This window comes from Chiloscyllium punctatum, chromosome 2, assembly GCF_047496795.1.
Source record: "Chiloscyllium punctatum isolate Juve2018m chromosome 2, sChiPun1.3, whole genome shotgun sequence".
Taxonomy (NCBI): domain Eukaryota; kingdom Metazoa; phylum Chordata; class Chondrichthyes; order Orectolobiformes; family Hemiscylliidae; genus Chiloscyllium; species Chiloscyllium punctatum.
The window spans coordinates 115,885,634-115,905,110 of NC_092740.1; the positions used below are offsets into that span (position 1 = coordinate 115,885,634).

The window sequence follows — 19,477 nt, forward strand, 5'->3', positions numbered from 1 at the left end:
AGAGTAAGCAAGGTACAAGGAAGTGTATGCATCGTTGTTATTCCTGGAGATGGACTCTAAATTTGAGGACAGAAGCATAAACAGCATGCAGGGGGTGGGGTGGTATGGAAACTTCATTAATTTTGATTCTAGTTTTCAAAATTTGGTGAAAAGTATACCAGCACAATCATTAACATAATGGAAGAAGAGGTGAGGGACTGGCTCTGTAACTGAAGGGAAAATTCCTACAGTAAGCAATGTGCTCATAAGGAAGTACTATATCCAAATCTCCATTTCCAGAGCAAATATGTAAACATTACCTGCTGCAAGCTAGCATCTATACTGTCCAATTCCCTGCTCTAGATCCGGAAACTTTGAATCAGTTAATCCACTAAGTGGAAACTTCTCTTCTACCCTCCCCTCTATACTATGAGATGTTCTATGCTGAAGCTTTCCAAGGTCAGATTACTGCTGCAGGAAAGAGTAGTTTTTAGAAACTGTCTGTAACAGCTTCGTTATGTTACTAGTGTGAGTTTTGTGAAATTAAAGTAGCAATGAGAAAGAGTACAATACACAATGCGTCTGAACAGAAAGCGGAACTGATATAAAGTTTGGTGCAGTAATTGTACAAGAATGAAAGGAAATGTGGGAAGATAATATTGTTAGTAGCGTGGTGATGAATAAAAGGATAACAGAGCAGTATTCTTAACTTGACATCTATGGTGAAGTCAGTAAATTTCATCAGCACTGCAGCCAAGTTTTATGTTAAGCTCCTGGCATTTATTACCTCAGCCAAGTTACCTGATGACAGGCATTTCTTCAAGAATTGAAAGGACCAGCTTTCTGTTGTTTATTGCTTGTAGCAGACTTGTCACAGAATCTCTAATCCTCTTCCAGCTGCTTCCTAGATCAGGAATGTTCTTCCCCTCCTGTAGCCAGGTTGCACCTCCTCTTTAGGAAATGCTGGCTACTGTTCTTTCGAGGCATTATGAAAACCCAACTTCTTTCCCCTCCAAAACAGCTGAGTGGCCAGTGAACTGGGCAATTGTGTAGCAAGCATATCACATTAAAATGAAATGCAAACATCCCAGCAGGCAAACAGAGCATGTAAACTGTGGTCCTTATCCCCCGCATACCACTTCCTAATGGACATGACTTAATTTCAATGTCAGAATGTTCAGCAAAACTTAGTAATTTTGAAATACTTTATGACAACCTTGTGCAGAAGAGGAGAGATGGTCCATTCTCCAACAGGGTCATTGCCACTTTGATTTAAAAATGACAATCACATCCACTCTCTAAAAAAAAATCAGGTGTTTCAAATTCCTCATTTCAACACATTGATTCGCACTGTCTTTCATACTATCAAAGTGAAATTCAAACCGAAGCACAAGTTCTGGCATATGTTGTACAAGTGCTCCACTGTTAATTGACAGGATGTGTTGAATTTTAAGGGCTACTGAAGGAATAAATTCTTGCACTAAAGTTGAAATGAGTCAGTAGTCAGCACCAAGGCACTGAATACATAATAGCACAGTTGAACAAGACTCTACTTCTGCATAAAATATTGTCATTCCTGATTCCAAGGTTATCACTGTTGAACAGAGAATACTGTTCATTAAAAAAAAAGCACATATGACAGAACGTGTACATTTTGAAGGCTAAACTTTAAGACAAAATTCATTGCATCACAACAAACCTAATGGATAATGTAACATTTTTAACATGTTGAGATTTCTTTTCAGCTTTCTGCCAATTTGTTAATGTTTTGTCTTATAAAATTACACATTGGTAGGCAATTCCACATTTGTTTCAATGGGATGATGAGTGTCTCGACACTTCTTATGTTTATTGAAGATTGTCTGACCAAATCAATGTGCAGATGCTCCAAAGTGTGTTATAACTATGTTGCGATTGATTTACCCTTCGACACTTGAGAAGCACAGTATAGTAAAATGGACTTCCGACAATAACAATTATGTTTAAATGTCATAAGAGCTTCAGAAACATAATGGCACAAATACATAAGATTGACTCAGGTTTATTATAGAACGAAAGGAATGCTTTTGAAAAAGTGCACAATGCACCTGTGATTTCAACTCAATACATAAAATGATTTTTATAGATAAATATAAAGCTAACAATCACAGTTTAGGATGGTAGCCCCTATGCTTCTCAGCACTTTCATTGCTTTCATTTATTCTATGGCATTTGATGAAAATATTGATAGAAAGTAAATTGGAATGGATGACATTATCTGCAACTTTAAGCAATGAAGTCCTCACAAAAGATATCAGAGAGGATGACACACAGATTGCTGTTTGCCAAAGGTACTGCCTGCATATAACAATGGTGGCATAGCCTTCAATGGATCATGGGTTCTCAATCAACAGTGGCTGATGACTTATCATTGTAACCAACAAACTCTGATAATAACAGTTAAAGACACAACCTTGATGCCTGCAGACAACTCTGCCAAAAATGGAAAAACAATCTCCAGAAACAGCTGCAATGACAGTGGAGGTAGCAAACAGAATTGTCAAAACAAGCCTACAATTTGCCCATTTATCCAAGAAATTGCAAAGGAAATGAGAAAATTCACAATGGAGTCATGTAATACATTCATTTTGTCAACTCGGCACGAATCTGCTCACCTCCAGGCACTAGTCTGCTCACCTCCAGGCACTAGTCTGCAAGTCACTCAGCCACCATCCAATGAGTTGGGAAATTAATAGTAAACTGGAAAATCCTCAATTGACATGCTTTGTTGGGACAGGTAAAATTTCTGGACCCCAAACCAGCTAGTTAAAATGGCTGCTGGTGGGATAAAGGTCAGGAAGCCCATTCTCCAGCTAGCCTGGTAATTTTCAATCTGCTCTACCTCACCCAATAACTAGGTGTTATGAAATTGAAGGCATATACTGAGCCTTTAAGAGAGAGTGAATTCTGTTCTAAACTGAGAGCTGACAAGCACATGTGTGATATGACTAGACGGCAGTCTCAGACTGTACTGGAAAATTAAAAATATATAATATTTGGCTGTGAAATGGATACCCGAGTTGATTGCAGTTTTGACAATAATTTGAATTTAACCAGTTTAAATTATGCGCCAGGATACCAAAACCCAATCAAGTTTGAATTTATCACTTTGCCCACAACAAACCAATGAGACAATCCAATGTTGGGGATATAAAAATGCAGACATGTTGAAAATTTCAGACAGAGCAACTGCCATCAATACTGATCCAAGAAATAAGGAAACACTCTCCAAAGGTACATTTTCTTATGAAACATATTCGCAGTACATAGAAAGACAATGAACCATGGGGATCTTTAGCAGTAGGAAGAAAGACACCAAAGCCAACAGCCGCTGTGTGGTTTTGAAATTAAGTTGATGTAATTTTAATAAGTATCTTATTGGAACAGCATATTGTTATAGAGTTGGAGGCAGGTAAGCAGTTAAGAGAAAGGGGGGCTTAGAGTTGCAATTAGTTGTTGTTCAAGTTAAAGAATAAATTGATATTATTTTCTTAAATAATGAAATTTGGGAATTCTCTGTCAGTCATATTTTAACAGATTACGAGGCGAGGTAAGCTTTTCTGGGCGTTTGGTTTAATTAACTCTCTTAAAGGTACAGTACATGCCTTCAACTTCATAACACTAGGAATGGGGTGAAACTCCAACCTCGTAGACTGGATTAAATTGTGAAAATAAACCAGCATTGGAAAACTTGTCAAATTTATATGCGGTTAATACCAAAGGATGCATTCATTTGGCAGCCAAGATGATTTTAAGAAGATTGATCTCAGTAGCTGCATTTAGTGCTGCAAAAGTATAAACAGAGAATCAATATCAATTAGGCATCGACTTCAAAATAAGTTATAATAATTCTCAGAAATAATTTGAGTACTCTTTTTTAACAGAGATCGAAATTAATAAGGATATTAAACTTAAATTGATTTTAAGTAAAGGTTGAATATTGATTCGGCCTCCACTGAGCCATCGTGAGAAATGAGCATATTAGTTATGAACTTGGAAACATTAATGAATGCCAGAACAAAAAAGTAATGAAAATTCAGTTATTCATATGATTGAAAAACTACATTTGCAGAAGAATGCACACAAGTCAGCTATTTTAATCTCACCAACAGCAAAGTGGAGTGAGAATTTTGTGAATGCTTTCTCACCATGGGAAAACTCCTCAGATATGCTAGTTCCGAATAAAGGATATTGACAGGTTACCTACTTTTGGGATGTGGGCTAAATAAAGAATGGCAGCATCTATCTTGGCTTTTCTTGCTAAGGCACCATAGATATACAAAGGGAGAATTTATTGTTAGTCCAGCCACACTGTTCTCATCTTCAATGTCTGAAGCCCATTACAGCTGATTAAGTACTTCTATGATGCACCACGTGTTAGTCCACACAACATATACCACAGACAGCCAGGTTCTTGTTGAGACAGATATTGATGAACTCAATTCAGCAGTGTCAATTACAGAGAGGGAGAGAAAGAGAGAAAGAAACAAAGACATGAGTGAGAGAGAGAGACCGGCACCTTTATGCCTGAACATCATGTCATATAACATATTGTAATTAACCGTCTTAAAAAAAAGATCTAGGCCCTCTGATCTGAAATCTGTGCAATGATACAACATAGTCACTTGCAGTGCAGGAACTATAACAAGCAAGCAACATGCACACAACATGATCCGCAACATTGTGAGATGATCAATTGCAAATATTTATTTGAGAGATATTGATTGAGGGATGTATATTAGCCAGGACATCAGAAGAGCTAATCTAATCTAATCTTTCTGAATGTCACCAGGTGAGGCTCTTAAGTGGACAATGACGACTTGTAGACATCATCCAGCCAATGGTGATGTTAACCTAGCTGCAGGCAGACCTGCCAACATGACAAGTAAAACTGCAGCCAGCGTGTGGTTTCCTGAGGGAGGATGGCCTCCTTCAAAGGCACTCAGTTTCTGATCGAGGGACCTGACAGCTGGAAAGTAGGGAAAGGCACACAAAGCCAAACCACTGCCTTTATTGCTGTTGACTCCATGACACACTCACCATGAACTTGCAACCCAGCAAAACTCTTTCTACAAGGCCCTGAGTTGTCCCTCAGTCCTGGGTCTCCAGTGCCTAGCTATTCCAGCAGCAGCCTCAGCATCCCCAATGCCACTGCCATTCAAAAGAGTTGGCAGTCTCTGCTTGCAGCTCACAATAGGCTGGAGTTCTGCTCCTGAGGTCCTTACGCATTGAAAAAGGACAGCAGCTGGCTACTGATGTACCGGAGTAATCTTTTATACCAATGGGCCTTCCTGTGGGAAATACAGGTCTCTTACCAACTCTTCAACTGAGATCCCTGTCGCCTTCATGGAACTAGCTCTGCTTCTCTAATGTCTGTAAATGACCCCTGCCAAAGTTTTGCTTTCTTACTTCAACCCGCAATATAGGGAAGATTAGGGAGTAAAAACAGGAATCTTGACTTTCTACTGCAGCTAATTGTGACTTTTATCAACGTTCTCAATCGTTCTTTCCCAATTTCCATTGTTTCTAAGGATTCCATAGTTAATTTAATCCTGGTGATAAGATTCATCTGACACTTGAAGAACCAACAAATGTCCCTCATCTCTGTTGTGGCAACTTTACAGCTGATTAGGCACTTTACTGACCAGTTTCTCCAGGAATCCCTTTTGTGACAAACATCCTGCCAGCCAGAAGCTGGGGTCTGTTTCAGGAACATAGCTCCTCTTCATTGGCAGGATTGGCACCAGGTTGGAGATGATGGGTGAGATGTTGACTCCTGGTCGTATACCAACCAAGGTAGAGACCGAGAAGTACATAGCGAGAGTGGGCAAGAGACAGAAAGTGTGCAAGATACAAGTGGAGAGAGGAGATTTTTGGGCCATAGGCAGGCAGGTACAGAGCATGGGTATGGTTTACAGAGGCCCATCCAATTTCTAGATGCCAGATCATTTGAATCAAGCACTGAGTACCTCTGAATGCCCCTTCCTATGCGTAGGGAGGCAGAAAAGCGGTCTCGTTCACCCTCCCAATACAGTGAATGCCCACACACCATGTATTGTATAAAATTTTCCAATCCACCTGTTCAGAGATGCAATTGCACATCTTTGTGGCAGATGGAACTTGAACCCAGGTCTCTTGGCTCAGAGGGAGGGACAATGCCACTGTGCCATCAGAACTTCCCTTCATGTTATGTATCAGCTGCAGTATGATAAGAATCAATTGTATACTTGGGGTCATAATTAAGATCTTACTGGGAAGGCCATCAATGAAGAAATAGTGGTAGAATCCCTACCTCTGAGTCAGGTGGCCTGGGTTCAAGTCCCACCTTCTCCAGAGTTGTTTATCATCTCTGAACAGGCTGAATAGAAAATATCAAAGCCATCCATAAGCCTCCCAAGTCTGGACTTAACAGACAGAGGAAGGAAGGTGGTATTTCGCTGTTATCTAAAGATGAGGAAACCACTATTATAAGAAATATTTTAAAATGGTCCCAGGAATGAAAAGCTTAAAAATGAAGAACATTTGAGAACTCTGGGTCTATACTCTATGGCGTTTAAAAGGATAGGGAGGGGGAATCGAATTGAAACTTACAGAATACTGAATGGCCTGGATAGAGTAGATGTTGGGGGAGATGCTTCCATTAATAGGATAGACTAGGACCCGCAGGCACAGCCTTAGAGTAAAGTGAAGACCTTTTAGAATGGAGAGAAGAAGAAACTTGTTCAGCCAGAGAGTGGTGAATCTATGGAATTCATTGCCACAGACAGCTGTGGAGGCCAGGTCATGGAGTGTATTTAAGACTGAAATAGGTAGGCTCTTTAATATTAAGGGTTACGGGAGAAAGTGGGAGAATGGGGTTGAGAAACTTATCAGCTGTGATTGAATGGCAGAGCAGACTCGATGGGCTGAATGGCCTAACTTCTGCTCCTATGTCTTATGGTATTAGGGATCAGCTCTTTTTGACTTGAGTATTCTACAGTCTAGTGAAATGTGGTTGCTTTTTGTTTCAAAATAAGCCAATTTGTGATTTGCAGCAGGTTACATTTGCTTATTTCTCTAGGATTTTACCAAACACTTCCAGACATAACTGGACAACAGATTCCACATCGTGATTATTAAACAGTGTCCAAAAACTTACAGGACCAGACTTTATATGAAGCTTCTACATAAAACCATCTGTCAAATAATTCTGGTGGTCTTACCTTACTACTGTAGAATATCTTAATAACATATTATCATTCTACCTTTACACTACATCTCCCCAAATTCTGATTCAATTTCTGACACCATTCATTATGTACTTTACATGGTCCTACATTTCAGCTCAAGTCTCTGACTTCACCTCTAGTTCACAGAGAAAACTGTTGTGATGATGTCCTCATCTACCCAATTTATTTCGGATTTCTTGGAGTAGGAAGAGAATTTGCTCCATTTTTTTCTCTTAAACTCCATAGAATAGTATGTGAATGATATTAGTTCACTACTCAAGCCATTTTCTGGTATGCTAAATAACTGGTTTATTCTGCAGAAAGTCACTTTCTTGTTGAAACTAGCACACTCCTGCTTCTTGTCACTGTTTCATTGACAGTTTCTAAGAGGGAAGATTGTGGATATAGAATTCTTTTACCACCAAGAACTTGCCATTGATTCTGGTCACAAATCTGAACTTTGTTGTTAGGTGTGCCGATTAAACTCGCCTGCTTAATACTAGTGTTCCCTTCAAGGCTGAAGCATGCATCAAATGAGGGGATTTTACAATTTATTTTGCAGGTCATTTCTTTGTTAATTCCCTGTCTGACTGATGTCATGTACACTACCACCCATAGCACAGAGAAGGGCACTGACATATTTCTTACTCGGTTTTTCTATGATGGTCCCACTCAAGTTTGGCACCTTTAAGTCAGACTCACTGTTTGTCTGTTTTGGACCTGCTGGAAGTTTGAAACCCTCCAGTAAAGGTGTTGTTTTCTCCATTACTTCTCTTTAGTTTAACCATGCTCCACTGCATTTTGATCATTGGTCATTCCTTCAATTCACCAGTAGTTCCGGTTGTCATGTTATGGTTGTAACATATGATGTAAACTCGCATTTATGCTATATACGTGACCAGTTAACACTGCTTAGCTATCCATTACTAAAAGTAATGAAGTACATTAGCAGGCTCTGTCAATTCAATAGCAAACCAAGTTTTGCTTGTATGGAATGCTGCATAAATTGACAGGTACTATCATCCATGATCAACCAGTTACTGGATTTAACAAGTTTAAAAAAGAAATAGACCAGAGAAAGTCTGCTGCATCACTGCTCACTGGGTTTCTTATAATGTGGCTGGGCAAATCGAAATGATAGGGACTTGGATAAAATTCCACCATTCATGCCATAGCAATATTTAATGGCAGAGTTGGAGGACCCATTTTAGATTTAAAAATAAATGGCTTTCAATCTAATCTCTCAAATCGCTAATCTGCAGAGCAGTTTAACATTGTTCATTTTCACATTTTAACAGTGGGAAATGAGAGGCAGAGCGATCAAGTGAAGGCAACATGCAAACTGCATTGACAAAATATTTAGAATACCAGAGCACCAGATAATTCTTAGATATTTAAAGGCATTTTCCACATTTGAAGATATCATAAATTTGAAAATGAAAAAAAAACAAATACATTTATGGTCAAAGGTAATAAAAAAAGATTAAATCTCGACTGCGCTGCACTTCTCCACTTAATTCACAACTGGTGAATTCACTTCAAAGCTACATAGTGACAGAAAATCAAAAGACAATCAATCCACGTAGATTATGACTGCAAATGTTACCCATTGATAAATTCACCTCAAATTTTAAATGAATATTTATGGCAAGTATCTGCATTACAACCTAGAATCTACACCAACAATACAAGCACAATAAAAATTCTTTTATAAGCAGCGGCAAGAGCTTTTTCAAACTGCATCTTCAAATTGCATCAATCCAAAGACAGAATCAATCCCATTTTTCTCTGTGGATCTTATTTTTTGTATCCTGGTCAACATACTAGAGTAATAGGGATGTACAGCACGAAAACAGACCCTTCTGGCCAACTCATCCGTGCCGACCAGATATCCCAACTCAAACTAGTCCCACCTACCAGCACCCGGCCCACATCCCTCCAAACTCTTCCTATTCATATACTCATCCAGATGCCTTTTAAATGTTGCAATTGAACCAGCCTCCACCAATTCCTCTGGCAGCTCATTCGATGCACGTACCACCCTCGGTGTGAAAAATTTGCCCCTCCGGTCCCTTTTATATCTTTCCCCTCTCACCCTAAACCTATGTCCTCTAGTTCTGGACTCCCCCCACCCCAGGGAAGAGACTTGGTCTATTTATCCTATCCATGCCCCCCATGATTTTATAAACCTCCATAAGGTCATCCCTCAGCCTCCAACACTCCAGGGAAAACAGCCCTAGCCTATTCAACCTCTCATAGCTCAAATACTACTCTCAACATAAAATCATAGAAACCCTACAAGTGCAGAAAAGGACCATTCAGCCCACTGACTCGCCAAAGAGCATTCTATTTAGACCCACTCCATCCCTGTAACCTCACATTTCCCATGGCTAGCCCACCGAGCCTGAAAATCCCTGGACACTACGGGGCAATTTAGCATGATCAATCCACCAAACCTGCACATCTTTGGACTGTGGAAAGAAACCAAAGGATACAGCAGAAACCAATGTATACATGGGAAGAATGACTGTGTGGAGTTTGCACAGTTGCCAGAGGCTGGAATTGAACCCAGGACCCTAGTTCTGTGAGGCAGCAGTGCTAACCACAGTGACAGCTCAACCATCGTAGCAAAAACCAGATAAACAGATCAACTAAGCACTTAGCTCTCCTCTGTTGATTACTGTCCCACCTACTGCTGTTGATTACTTTTGATAGGAATGCAGGCATGTTTCAAAGCTGTTGAAGTAGGGCATTACCATCTTTACGCCAAGGCTCTTTTAAAAGGACAAAATATGAGGCCAGAAACAAAAGAGGGTCATTCACATTTCTGCTCACAGAAGCATAAAGCTCAAGAGGCTTAATGTTCACTGTTTTAAACCAAAAATGGATACAAGTCTAACGCCAAACAATATACTTGTACCTTGAAATCTGCTTCTACATAAAACTGTAGCATAAAAATGTAGAAGGTGAAAAAAGCGTGCATTTATAAAAATTATGTTACAGGTTGCCCCAAAACACTTCACTCAATGAATTACTATGGTTGTAAATGGAAGCAAATTGCAACATGTAGACTTAAATTCAATATTATTTCCTCCACCATATGGTCTAAGCCACAAAATTGGATGGATAGTTCATCACTTTGTTCCAAATGGAAATCACTCTCTATGGACATGAACATCATCCTTTCTCAATGGAAACAAGGCACGTGATTTGATCTGGCTTTTGATGGTGGCATGCTGGTTAACACATAGTGTATCTATTCAGTGTTGGAGATATCCTAAATCATGACCTTGGCTTTTTATTTAGGTTTCACAACAAATCATTAGCTTTGACAATGTTCAATGTTTGTAGAAAGTGAGATGCTTACTTTTGTCTGCTCATAAACTAATCCACTTTTTTTTAAACATTCATCCAGAGGACGTAAGGATCACTGTCTGGGCCAGCATTTGTTGCCTACTCCTAATCCCCTTGAGAAAGTGGTGATGAGCTGCCTTCCTGAACTACTATAGTCCATCTGCTGGAGGCAAATGGGAGAGATTTCTAGGACTTTGATCCTGCAATACTGAAGTAGTGGTGATGTCTTCCCAAATCAGCAGAGCTAATATTTCAAGTCCAGGAACCCTTTCTCAGAACTGCTCTGAAGAAGAGTCAGTGGAGTCAAAACATTAACTCTGTTTTTCTCTCCAAGATGCTGCCAGACCTGAGTTTCTGCAGCAATTTTTGTTTTTGCGTGTGAAATTACAGCTCCACTAATGATAATTAGCCAATTTCAATATCCTATCTTTCATAATATTACAATGATAGCATTTCAGGTTATTTCAACAAACAGTTATTGAATCTCCTGGAACAGATTTTTTTTTAAATTGGCAGGCAAATTAATGTGACATTTTGTCAGTAATCTTGAATTTGTTCACCCTTCAAGAGTATTTCCAGTTTCCCAGACTAAAATGAGGCCTTTGCTTCAATTGTGTTGGCTGAATTAGCACCAAATTCAAACAGATTCTGTTAGGTTGGAGTTTCCCATCTCCTTTCCCAGCTGGTGAAAATGGCATCTGTTGGCAATGGAAGTGGGATTTCTAGATCCAGATACTGCCTACTATTTTTAAAGATTCTCAGAGACTCTGCAACTCTACAGAAAATTCACTTCTTTGTTTCCAATGTATACCTTATATAGACGTAACAGGTCTACTACTGACCTTGCCCTTGACTCCTGGAGAGATTAGATTAGATTAGATTCCCTACAGTGTCGAAACAAGCCCTTCGGCTCAACCAGGTCCACACCGACCCTGCGAAAGAGTAACCCACCCAGACTCATTTCCCTCTGACTAATGCACCTAACACTATGGGCAATTTAGCACGGCCAATTCACCTGGCCTGCACATCTTTGGATTGTGGAAGGAAACTACAGCACCCGGAGGAAACCCACACAGACACAAGGAGAATGTGCAAACTCCACACAGACAGTCGCCCAAGGCTGGAATCAAACCTGGGACCCTGGTGCTGGAGATGGGAAACAGACTTTGCTGAATTAAGCAAACAGTACACAATGGCCTGAAATTTTGAAAGTCATAGACTCTGGAGATCTTTGCTTGCATGTAATGTTAGCTGTTCATAAACAAATATAACTTTCTCAATTAAAAAGGGTAATTATCTGATTTTAAAGCATTTTGGACCTCCACGTTGGATGCGAATGAAGTGATGTAAATTCAACTCCTTTCAGCTTTTAAGCAACGAGAAACATTATTCCATTAAAAGAGTGTTCTTTCATTTTTTTGAACTTGGGGGAGATTTGACTTTTCCAGTTAATGCATTAAATTAATAAGTAGAGCACCAGATCATTTTATAACGCAAATATGCTCAAAGCTGGTCTTGGCTATTTGTAAAATTAGCAGCAACTGACAAAGAGGCGTGCTTCAGGCCCTTCAAGTTAAAGTTAAAATTGTAAGTTAAAGTTAAGAATTTCACTTGATCTGCCAATTTAAGGCAGTGACAACATTCCATACATTTCACACTTCAATGTAAAGAATTTTATCTAAAATGGATCAGTAACGTATAAACATTATTCCAGAAAGCAGTTCCTTAATATAGTTTTGGTTGAATTTATTTTTAAATGTTCACTGTCTTCCTCACAAACATATGTATTTTCTGCCAACAATAAACGAACCTAAGTTTTTCAAGGACTGAACAATGTTCGATCTATTATGGCATTCAATAAATTTACAAGTTGGAAGAAAGGACACAGCCTAAAAATCTTTAAAATAGCTTTTGAGTATAATAGGATTGGTAATATTTTAATCAAAGTCTTCTACATGCGCATTGCCTACTTACAAATAATCACAATGCAGCAATGCAAAGATGTGAATTACTGTTAATTGCTGAATATCAAATAAACAAAGAGTATGGGTTAAGTTGTAAATTGGAAACAATAGACTGAAAACTAAATAGGAACATTTCCAATATAAATCTACTCCATATACCTTCACCAGAGACAACATTCGCTCCAAGCTGCATGACCATGCAGATGCACCAACAGCCATTGCCTTACATGAATCTGAGGTGCACACAGTTGGCAGTAAAATTAGAAGAAACATGGACCAGAGCTCTCTGGAAGTTTATCCCTGCATTTGTAAATCATACTGGACTCTACACTAAAGGCAAGAAATCAATGTTACGGTGATTTGCCATTAGATTCATATCGTAGCAAGGATTTTCCAGTTTGGTGGAACCATTACACCATTTTGGACAAGAAGCTTCATCCATGTGCTGGCTTAATGTAGGCCTAGTCAGGGTTCTGTAGTTAGGGATTTTCCAACATTATCAGGGCTGCCCTAGAGCCTCCAAAGTTTAATTTCCTGGAAATGGATGCAAACAGTTTGGAGGCAAATCAGAGGGGTATTAAAAAGAAGTGTCCTTTCTGAATCATTTTCTTAGGTTCATTCTATCTTTTACCAGCTGATTTTCTGGAAAAGTACATATAGGACTGTCATAACTGTGGAATAGATATATCATACTTTACAAAGAAGGCACATCTATCTTTAAAATTGACACAATCTTACAAGATGGTTCCAAGTCACTTTACTGATTTTGTTGAATCGCTACAGGTTTAAAAAAAGCAGAAAGACTGATGTGTTATCTCAGCTATCACAAAAGGGAGATACTTGAAACAAAATGGTGAAGACTGATATATAATACAAAACAGCTTAATACAGCACATGAGCAGGCCCTTTGGCCCATCAAGTCTGTGTTGATTCCTAAATCCTTATTTAAACTGGCTACTGATCACTTATGCACAGTTTCTATCATTTCATTTGCATCCCATTCAGGAGTCTATCAAGATACGTTTTAATCATTGCTGACATGCCTGGTTCCACCCACTCCACTAGCAGTCTATTAAAAAGGACCCATTACACTCTGATGTGAAAAAACATTCCCTGCACTTCTCCCTTATAAACTTTCTCCCTCTCACTTTGAACCTGTGACCTCTTGTAGTTGATCTTTCCACTTTGGGAAAAACTCTGACTGCCCACCCTATCTATGCCTCTCATAATTTTGAAGACCTCTGTCAAATTGGCCCTCAGCCTCTATCTTTCCAGTGAAAACAATCTGAGTTTATTCAATTTCTCCCCATAATTAAAACCGTCCAGACCTGATCAACTTTCTCTACACCCTCTCCAAAGCATCCACATCCTTCTGATGACCCTAACTGAACACAATATTCCAAATGTGGCCTAATTAAAGTTTTGCACAGCTGTAATATAACTTGGCGACTTTTATATTTACTACCCTGGCCAACAAAGGGTAGCACGCTACATGCCTTCTTGACCAACTTATCCATCTGTGTTGCCACTTGCAGGGATCTGCGAGCTATATGTCCAGGTACCTCTGTTTGTTAATGTTGCTGAGAATGGAAATAATTCTTAAAGGCAGCTGGACAGGGAGCAAGAAGGGAGCAAGGGATAAACCATGAAATTACAGGCCAGTCAGCCCTAATGTGGGTGGTGGAGAAACCACTGGAAGTCATTCTGAGGGACAGAATTTTTCTGCACTTGGAGAGGAAAAGATTAATCAGGGACTGTCAGCATGGTTTTGTTAAGGGGAGGTCATGTCTTCCCAACTTGATTATCTTTTTGAACAACTCAATCAGATCTCTGGATGAGGCAAATGCATTTGATTAGATTAGATTAGATTACTTACAGTGTGGAAACAGGCCCTTCAGCCCAACAAGTCCACACCACCCCGCCGAAGCGCAACCCACCCATACCGCTACATTTACCCCTTACCTAACACTATGGGCAATTTAGCATGGCCAATTCACCTGGCCTGCACATCTTTGGACTGTGGGAGGAAACCGGAGCACCCGGAGGAAACCCACGCAGACACGGGGAGAATGTGCAAACTCCACACAGTCAGTCATAAGTTCACACAAGGGAGACTGATTGCAAAGGTAAGAGCTCATGGGATCCAAGGAAATTTGGCTAATTGGATCCACATTTGGCCGATTGGCAGGAAGCAGGCGGTGACGGTTCAGGAATGTCCGTCAGACTGGAAGTCTGCATTCAATGGAGACCCACATGGGTCAGTGTTGGGGTTCATGCTGTTGTTGACTTTTATAAATGATTTAGGCTTGAGCATATGAAGGCTGATCAGTCTGTTTGCAGGTAATACAAAAGTCGGTGACGTGGAAAATCATGAGGATGGTAGCCATAGGAGAATGCAACCCGCTAGTCAGATGGGCTGATCCGTAACAAATGGAATTCAATCTGGATAAATGAGGTAAAAAACTGAAAGAACTGCAGATGCTTCAAATTAAAAAAACAAAAACAGAAACTGCTGGTAAAGCTCAGTAGGCCTGGCAGCAACTGCGGAGAGATATCAGACTTAATGTTCCTCAGGGTCACTCAACCCAAAAAAATTTTAACTCTGATTTCTGATGCCCCCAGCCCTGCTGAGCTTTGACAACTATTTTGGTTGTTGTGGATAAATGAGCTGATATATTTGGGTAGGACAAACAAGACAAGGGAATACATGATGAACAGTGGGATTCTAGGAAGCACTAAGGATCAGAGAAGCCTTGGTGTGCATAGTCACTGGTCCTTTAAGGTATCAGGACAGGTGGCTAAAGTGGTTAAGAAGGCACATGGGATATGGTCAGTTCTGATATAACACGAGAACGGAACAATCACATTATATGAACATTGCACAATAGCCATGCTATGTAAATTAATAGGACTCAAATTGCATTATAACCAAATGCACTTGCTATTATTAGCTTTAGCCTAGAGTTTAAGAGCAAGGAGGTGCTGCTGGAATGGTTAGACCACAGCCAGAGTATCATGTGCAGTTCAGGAATCCACATTATAGGTGGGATGCAATAGCACTAGAGAGGGTGCAGAAGAGGTTTTCCAAGATGTTGCCTGAGCTGCAGAGTTTCAGGTATGAAGACAGATTGGACAGTAAAAACCTTTCCACCCAAAGGGTGGTGGAAATCTGGAATTCACCAACAGTAAGGGTGGGAGAGGCAGAAAAATGTATAATATTTTAATCATATTTAAATGTGCACTTGTGATGCCAAGTCATCTAGGCTATTAGCCAGGTGCTGAAAACTTGGATTAGGACAATTAGATGGCAGATGAAATGGGCCAGAGGGACTTACTTTTTGTGTTTTACAGTGCCATACATCTCTATGATAGGTTTGAATCCCCTACAGAATGGAAACAGGCCATTTGGCTTAACAAGTCCAACTAAACCACTGAATTCATATTTGAAGTATTTGAGGATCAGGAACAAGACGAACAACAAAAAGTAGATAAATGAGATGGGAAGCATAAACTTCTGAAGGATGTAATCAATTAATAACATTTGTGGCATTAAGTTAGGATCTGATTCATTTGTTGTGGGATTGCTTAGCCTTGTACATTTCATGTTGCATGTTTAGTATGCACGCAGTCCTGCATTCTAGCTTCACCTGTTCCACACTTCACTTTTATGTATGTCTGGTGGATGCTCCTGCATTCTAATAAATTTGATTTTACTAATTTTTTTCTATTAGCCAACAAATATTTTCAGGGATTCTCAACGAACACTGTACAATCAAGATGGAATGTTTCATTGACATCAGCATTTGCTCAGGTGTGAATCAAATGCTTCAGCATTATGAATAACTCTGCTAGATGAAGAAATGTTAAACACTGGGCTTTCCACTCTATAATCATAGCTTTCAGATATTGCCGTACTTGACTAACTATTGGATACCAGCAGTGCTTCTCAAACGGCTTTCCATCATCCCCGATTCAAATCTCTAGAATAGGCTGAAAATCAAAAACGTCTAACTCAGACAAGTATTAAATTAGGGACAGTTTTGCCTAATATAATAGATACTGCTCAAATCCATTGTATGCAAGACCTTCTGCAAAAGCTGGAGATCACAGTCACATATTTTTTAAAGTCAACTTTGATGATGCATCATTCAATGAGTTGAAATATTTTCCTTCTTTATCAATATATAGACCATAGTTAAAATAGTTTGCTCATAACTTACTTTGGATCTGTTATGATACCAACGCCATCATATCCTGAGGTGTCACAACTTTCTAGCCCAGAGTAGGGACACTACCATACATCACCAAAAACTCTCCCAACAAGAGTTGTACTTAATGACATGTTAATTATTTATTGGCTTCTACCTTTGGTCAGAGGCATGCAGTTTAACTTGAAGTGAAGTGGAAAAACTTGCTTAGCTCCTAACTGCGTTAGTTCAGGAATGTTATATATTGTGGTATGGTGTATATCATATAAAAGGGTGATTATTGAAAACTAATAAAACAAGCAAAAATGAAATGTTTTGAGTGACTAAAACAATTCTGTCCCTTGTCAGCAGTGTTAAAATGAGCTTTCATTCTTTATTTCAATTATTTTTTTAAAATCATACTAATGTTATCTTGCTGCATTATTTCTCACATCTGCAACTGCTAACCCTCAAGCATATTGTACTACCTCATGATTATCGTTCACAGTATCATTTCATTCACATGATCCTCTTTCTTCTTTGACTGTTTACCTCCTGTTATATCAGCCAATGATAAGCCAATTCTATCTTCTTTCCAACAACAAGGTGACGATTCTCTGGAACTTGTAGTCCAGAAAACCTCTCTCCGAGCAAATGTTGTGGATAGTATACAGTTAACTCTCAAGTTGCCTAATGTTTGCGTAGAGACTTGTAACCTTCACATTTCCAAAAAAAAGCTTGGAAGTTGAATATTATTAGCACAACATAAAGAACTCAGCTGATGTCTTTTATGGCATTAAATGCTGATTAACGCCACTAACTTGTTACCAGTTCTGTTCAGGGCTCAATCAGCAAGTTTAATAAAGAAATACTCAGTGTGCACAGATTACATTCCTAAGTAATCATTAACCCTTAACACTTGTAACAAGTAGCACATAGAAAATACAGCAACCAAGAACTGGGGTGAGAGAAGGTCATCTCTGACTACTGTGTTTCACTTCTAGAACAATGTTGCTAAAATGGAAGAGATTCTATTGTGTAATTGCAGAGGTGGTTGGTCAATGGTTCTCTGTCTGAATAGAAAGATGATTGCTCATAGAAGGAAGAAAGGGTGCAAGAACTGCTCCATATTGAAGGAAAATTGAAACTCTATATGTCGAACTTGTATACTAATAAGGCAAGACAGTCTGGTTGGATATGTTGCTGAAAGACTATCTCAATAGGATATTTCTAGTCTGGCTATTTCAACAATGCTGTCATTCAGTATATGTCTAAGCTGTGACACAAATTGTCAGTGGAACACAGACTTCAACAAAACCAGTGCTTTAAGTTTCAATTTAGTTTTGCAGGCTTGAAACTCATTGCCGGTTTGAATTGAAACGTGTTCAGTTATATTTTCAGTGAAAAACGCAAGTGAAATGTGAACGTTCCACAGGGCTCCTTGTCTACACTGTATTCTAAATCACAACCAGCCAATAACTAAACTTAATCTGCCTTCAGAAACTACAATTATTGGTGTTGGTGACAATCTCGGCGCTTTCAGACTTGCATTAGTGTATACGCATTGCACACTTGTCTTAACACTTTCTATATTGTATCTCAGCGAAAAAATACAATGTCTCTGCTGTATATTTGTGCTCTTTGTAGCTCTTTCCTTTCTAAGTTACTCTGGGGTAACATCTTGCCTTGTTAAATACTGGACGGTATAACAGAGGGAAAGAAAGAATTTTGCAGCTCGCTTTATAACACAGCGGTAACCGCTCCGCGTAATAACATTTCGCCGATTCTCTGGCCTCTTGATCTCGATTTTCCAACATCAGATGATCGACCAGAAAAGCCCGAAACATTCATTAAAACCTGAGCAAGTGAGGCGTTTATTGGATAATAAATCTTCTCCAAATAAACCATAAAGACTGCATTCATACTATCCGCATGTTTTTTTTAAATTGTTAACTTTTTTTCAGTCTTTTAAATAAATGCAATTATGTAGCAAGTTGAATTAAATGTACACAAACTGAGGAAATTACACACGTAATAGAAGCAACACGGACATGAAGGTGAAACTGCCCAGTAGCATACAAGCGTGTATAGTTTTATCTCCAGGCAAATTGAGAATTTCCCAAAACAGAAGTGGAGATTCTAACAGATCCTTACCTTTCACGAAGTACAGCACCAGAGTGAGCCTGACACAGTCCAGCCACTTCCAGGCCTGCATCTTGCTCTGACTGGTCTTCCCTGCTCTTCACTAAATACGTCTTTCTGAAAGGCAGGAGAGAGACCACAGGCTGCGAACAGTCAGCCGCCCCCACACGCCGAGCTGGATTTCACCATTTCAAACAGCACTTTCTCACGCTGCCCGAGTCATCGCATCCAAGCAAGATACCTGTCGATCGCCGTGTGCAGGCTTCCCCCCCGAACTGCAGCGATTCGAAACTGCTGGTGGGCAGAGACACAGATTTATGGAGGGAGGCCATTCGGCCCATTCTCCCGCGGTCGACCCCTTAAGCTATGCAATTAGTCTCTCACCCTCTCACTCTTTCCTCCCAGAACTGCGAAATTACATGCATTCCCTATTTTCCTAGTAACTGCAGGATCTGATTCCAGCCCACCCCCACTTCAGTCAGTGCTTTCTGATTCACAGCTTGCTGCGTTAAAGTTTTCTTCTCCCACTGTCTTGGGATATACAGGACACTGTGAAACTATTAACATAGATACCCAGTTCATAAAGTGCAGATCACCGTCCTAA

General features: G+C 39.6%; 1 protein-coding gene across 1 annotated transcript in view; it reads right to left on the reverse strand.

Moving 5' to 3' along the window:
* chrna8 (cholinergic receptor, nicotinic, alpha 8) overlaps positions 1-19,262 on the reverse strand; it is a 213,734-nt gene extending 194,472 nt beyond the window's left edge. The window contains exon 1 of the mRNA XM_072587536.1: positions 18,886-19,262. Coding sequence (XP_072443637.1) covers positions 18,886-18,946 — 61 coding nt within the window. The 5' untranslated portion in view covers positions 18,947-19,262. The remainder of the gene's footprint in view (positions 1-18,885) is intronic.
* Positions 19,263-19,477: the final 215 nt, after the last annotated feature.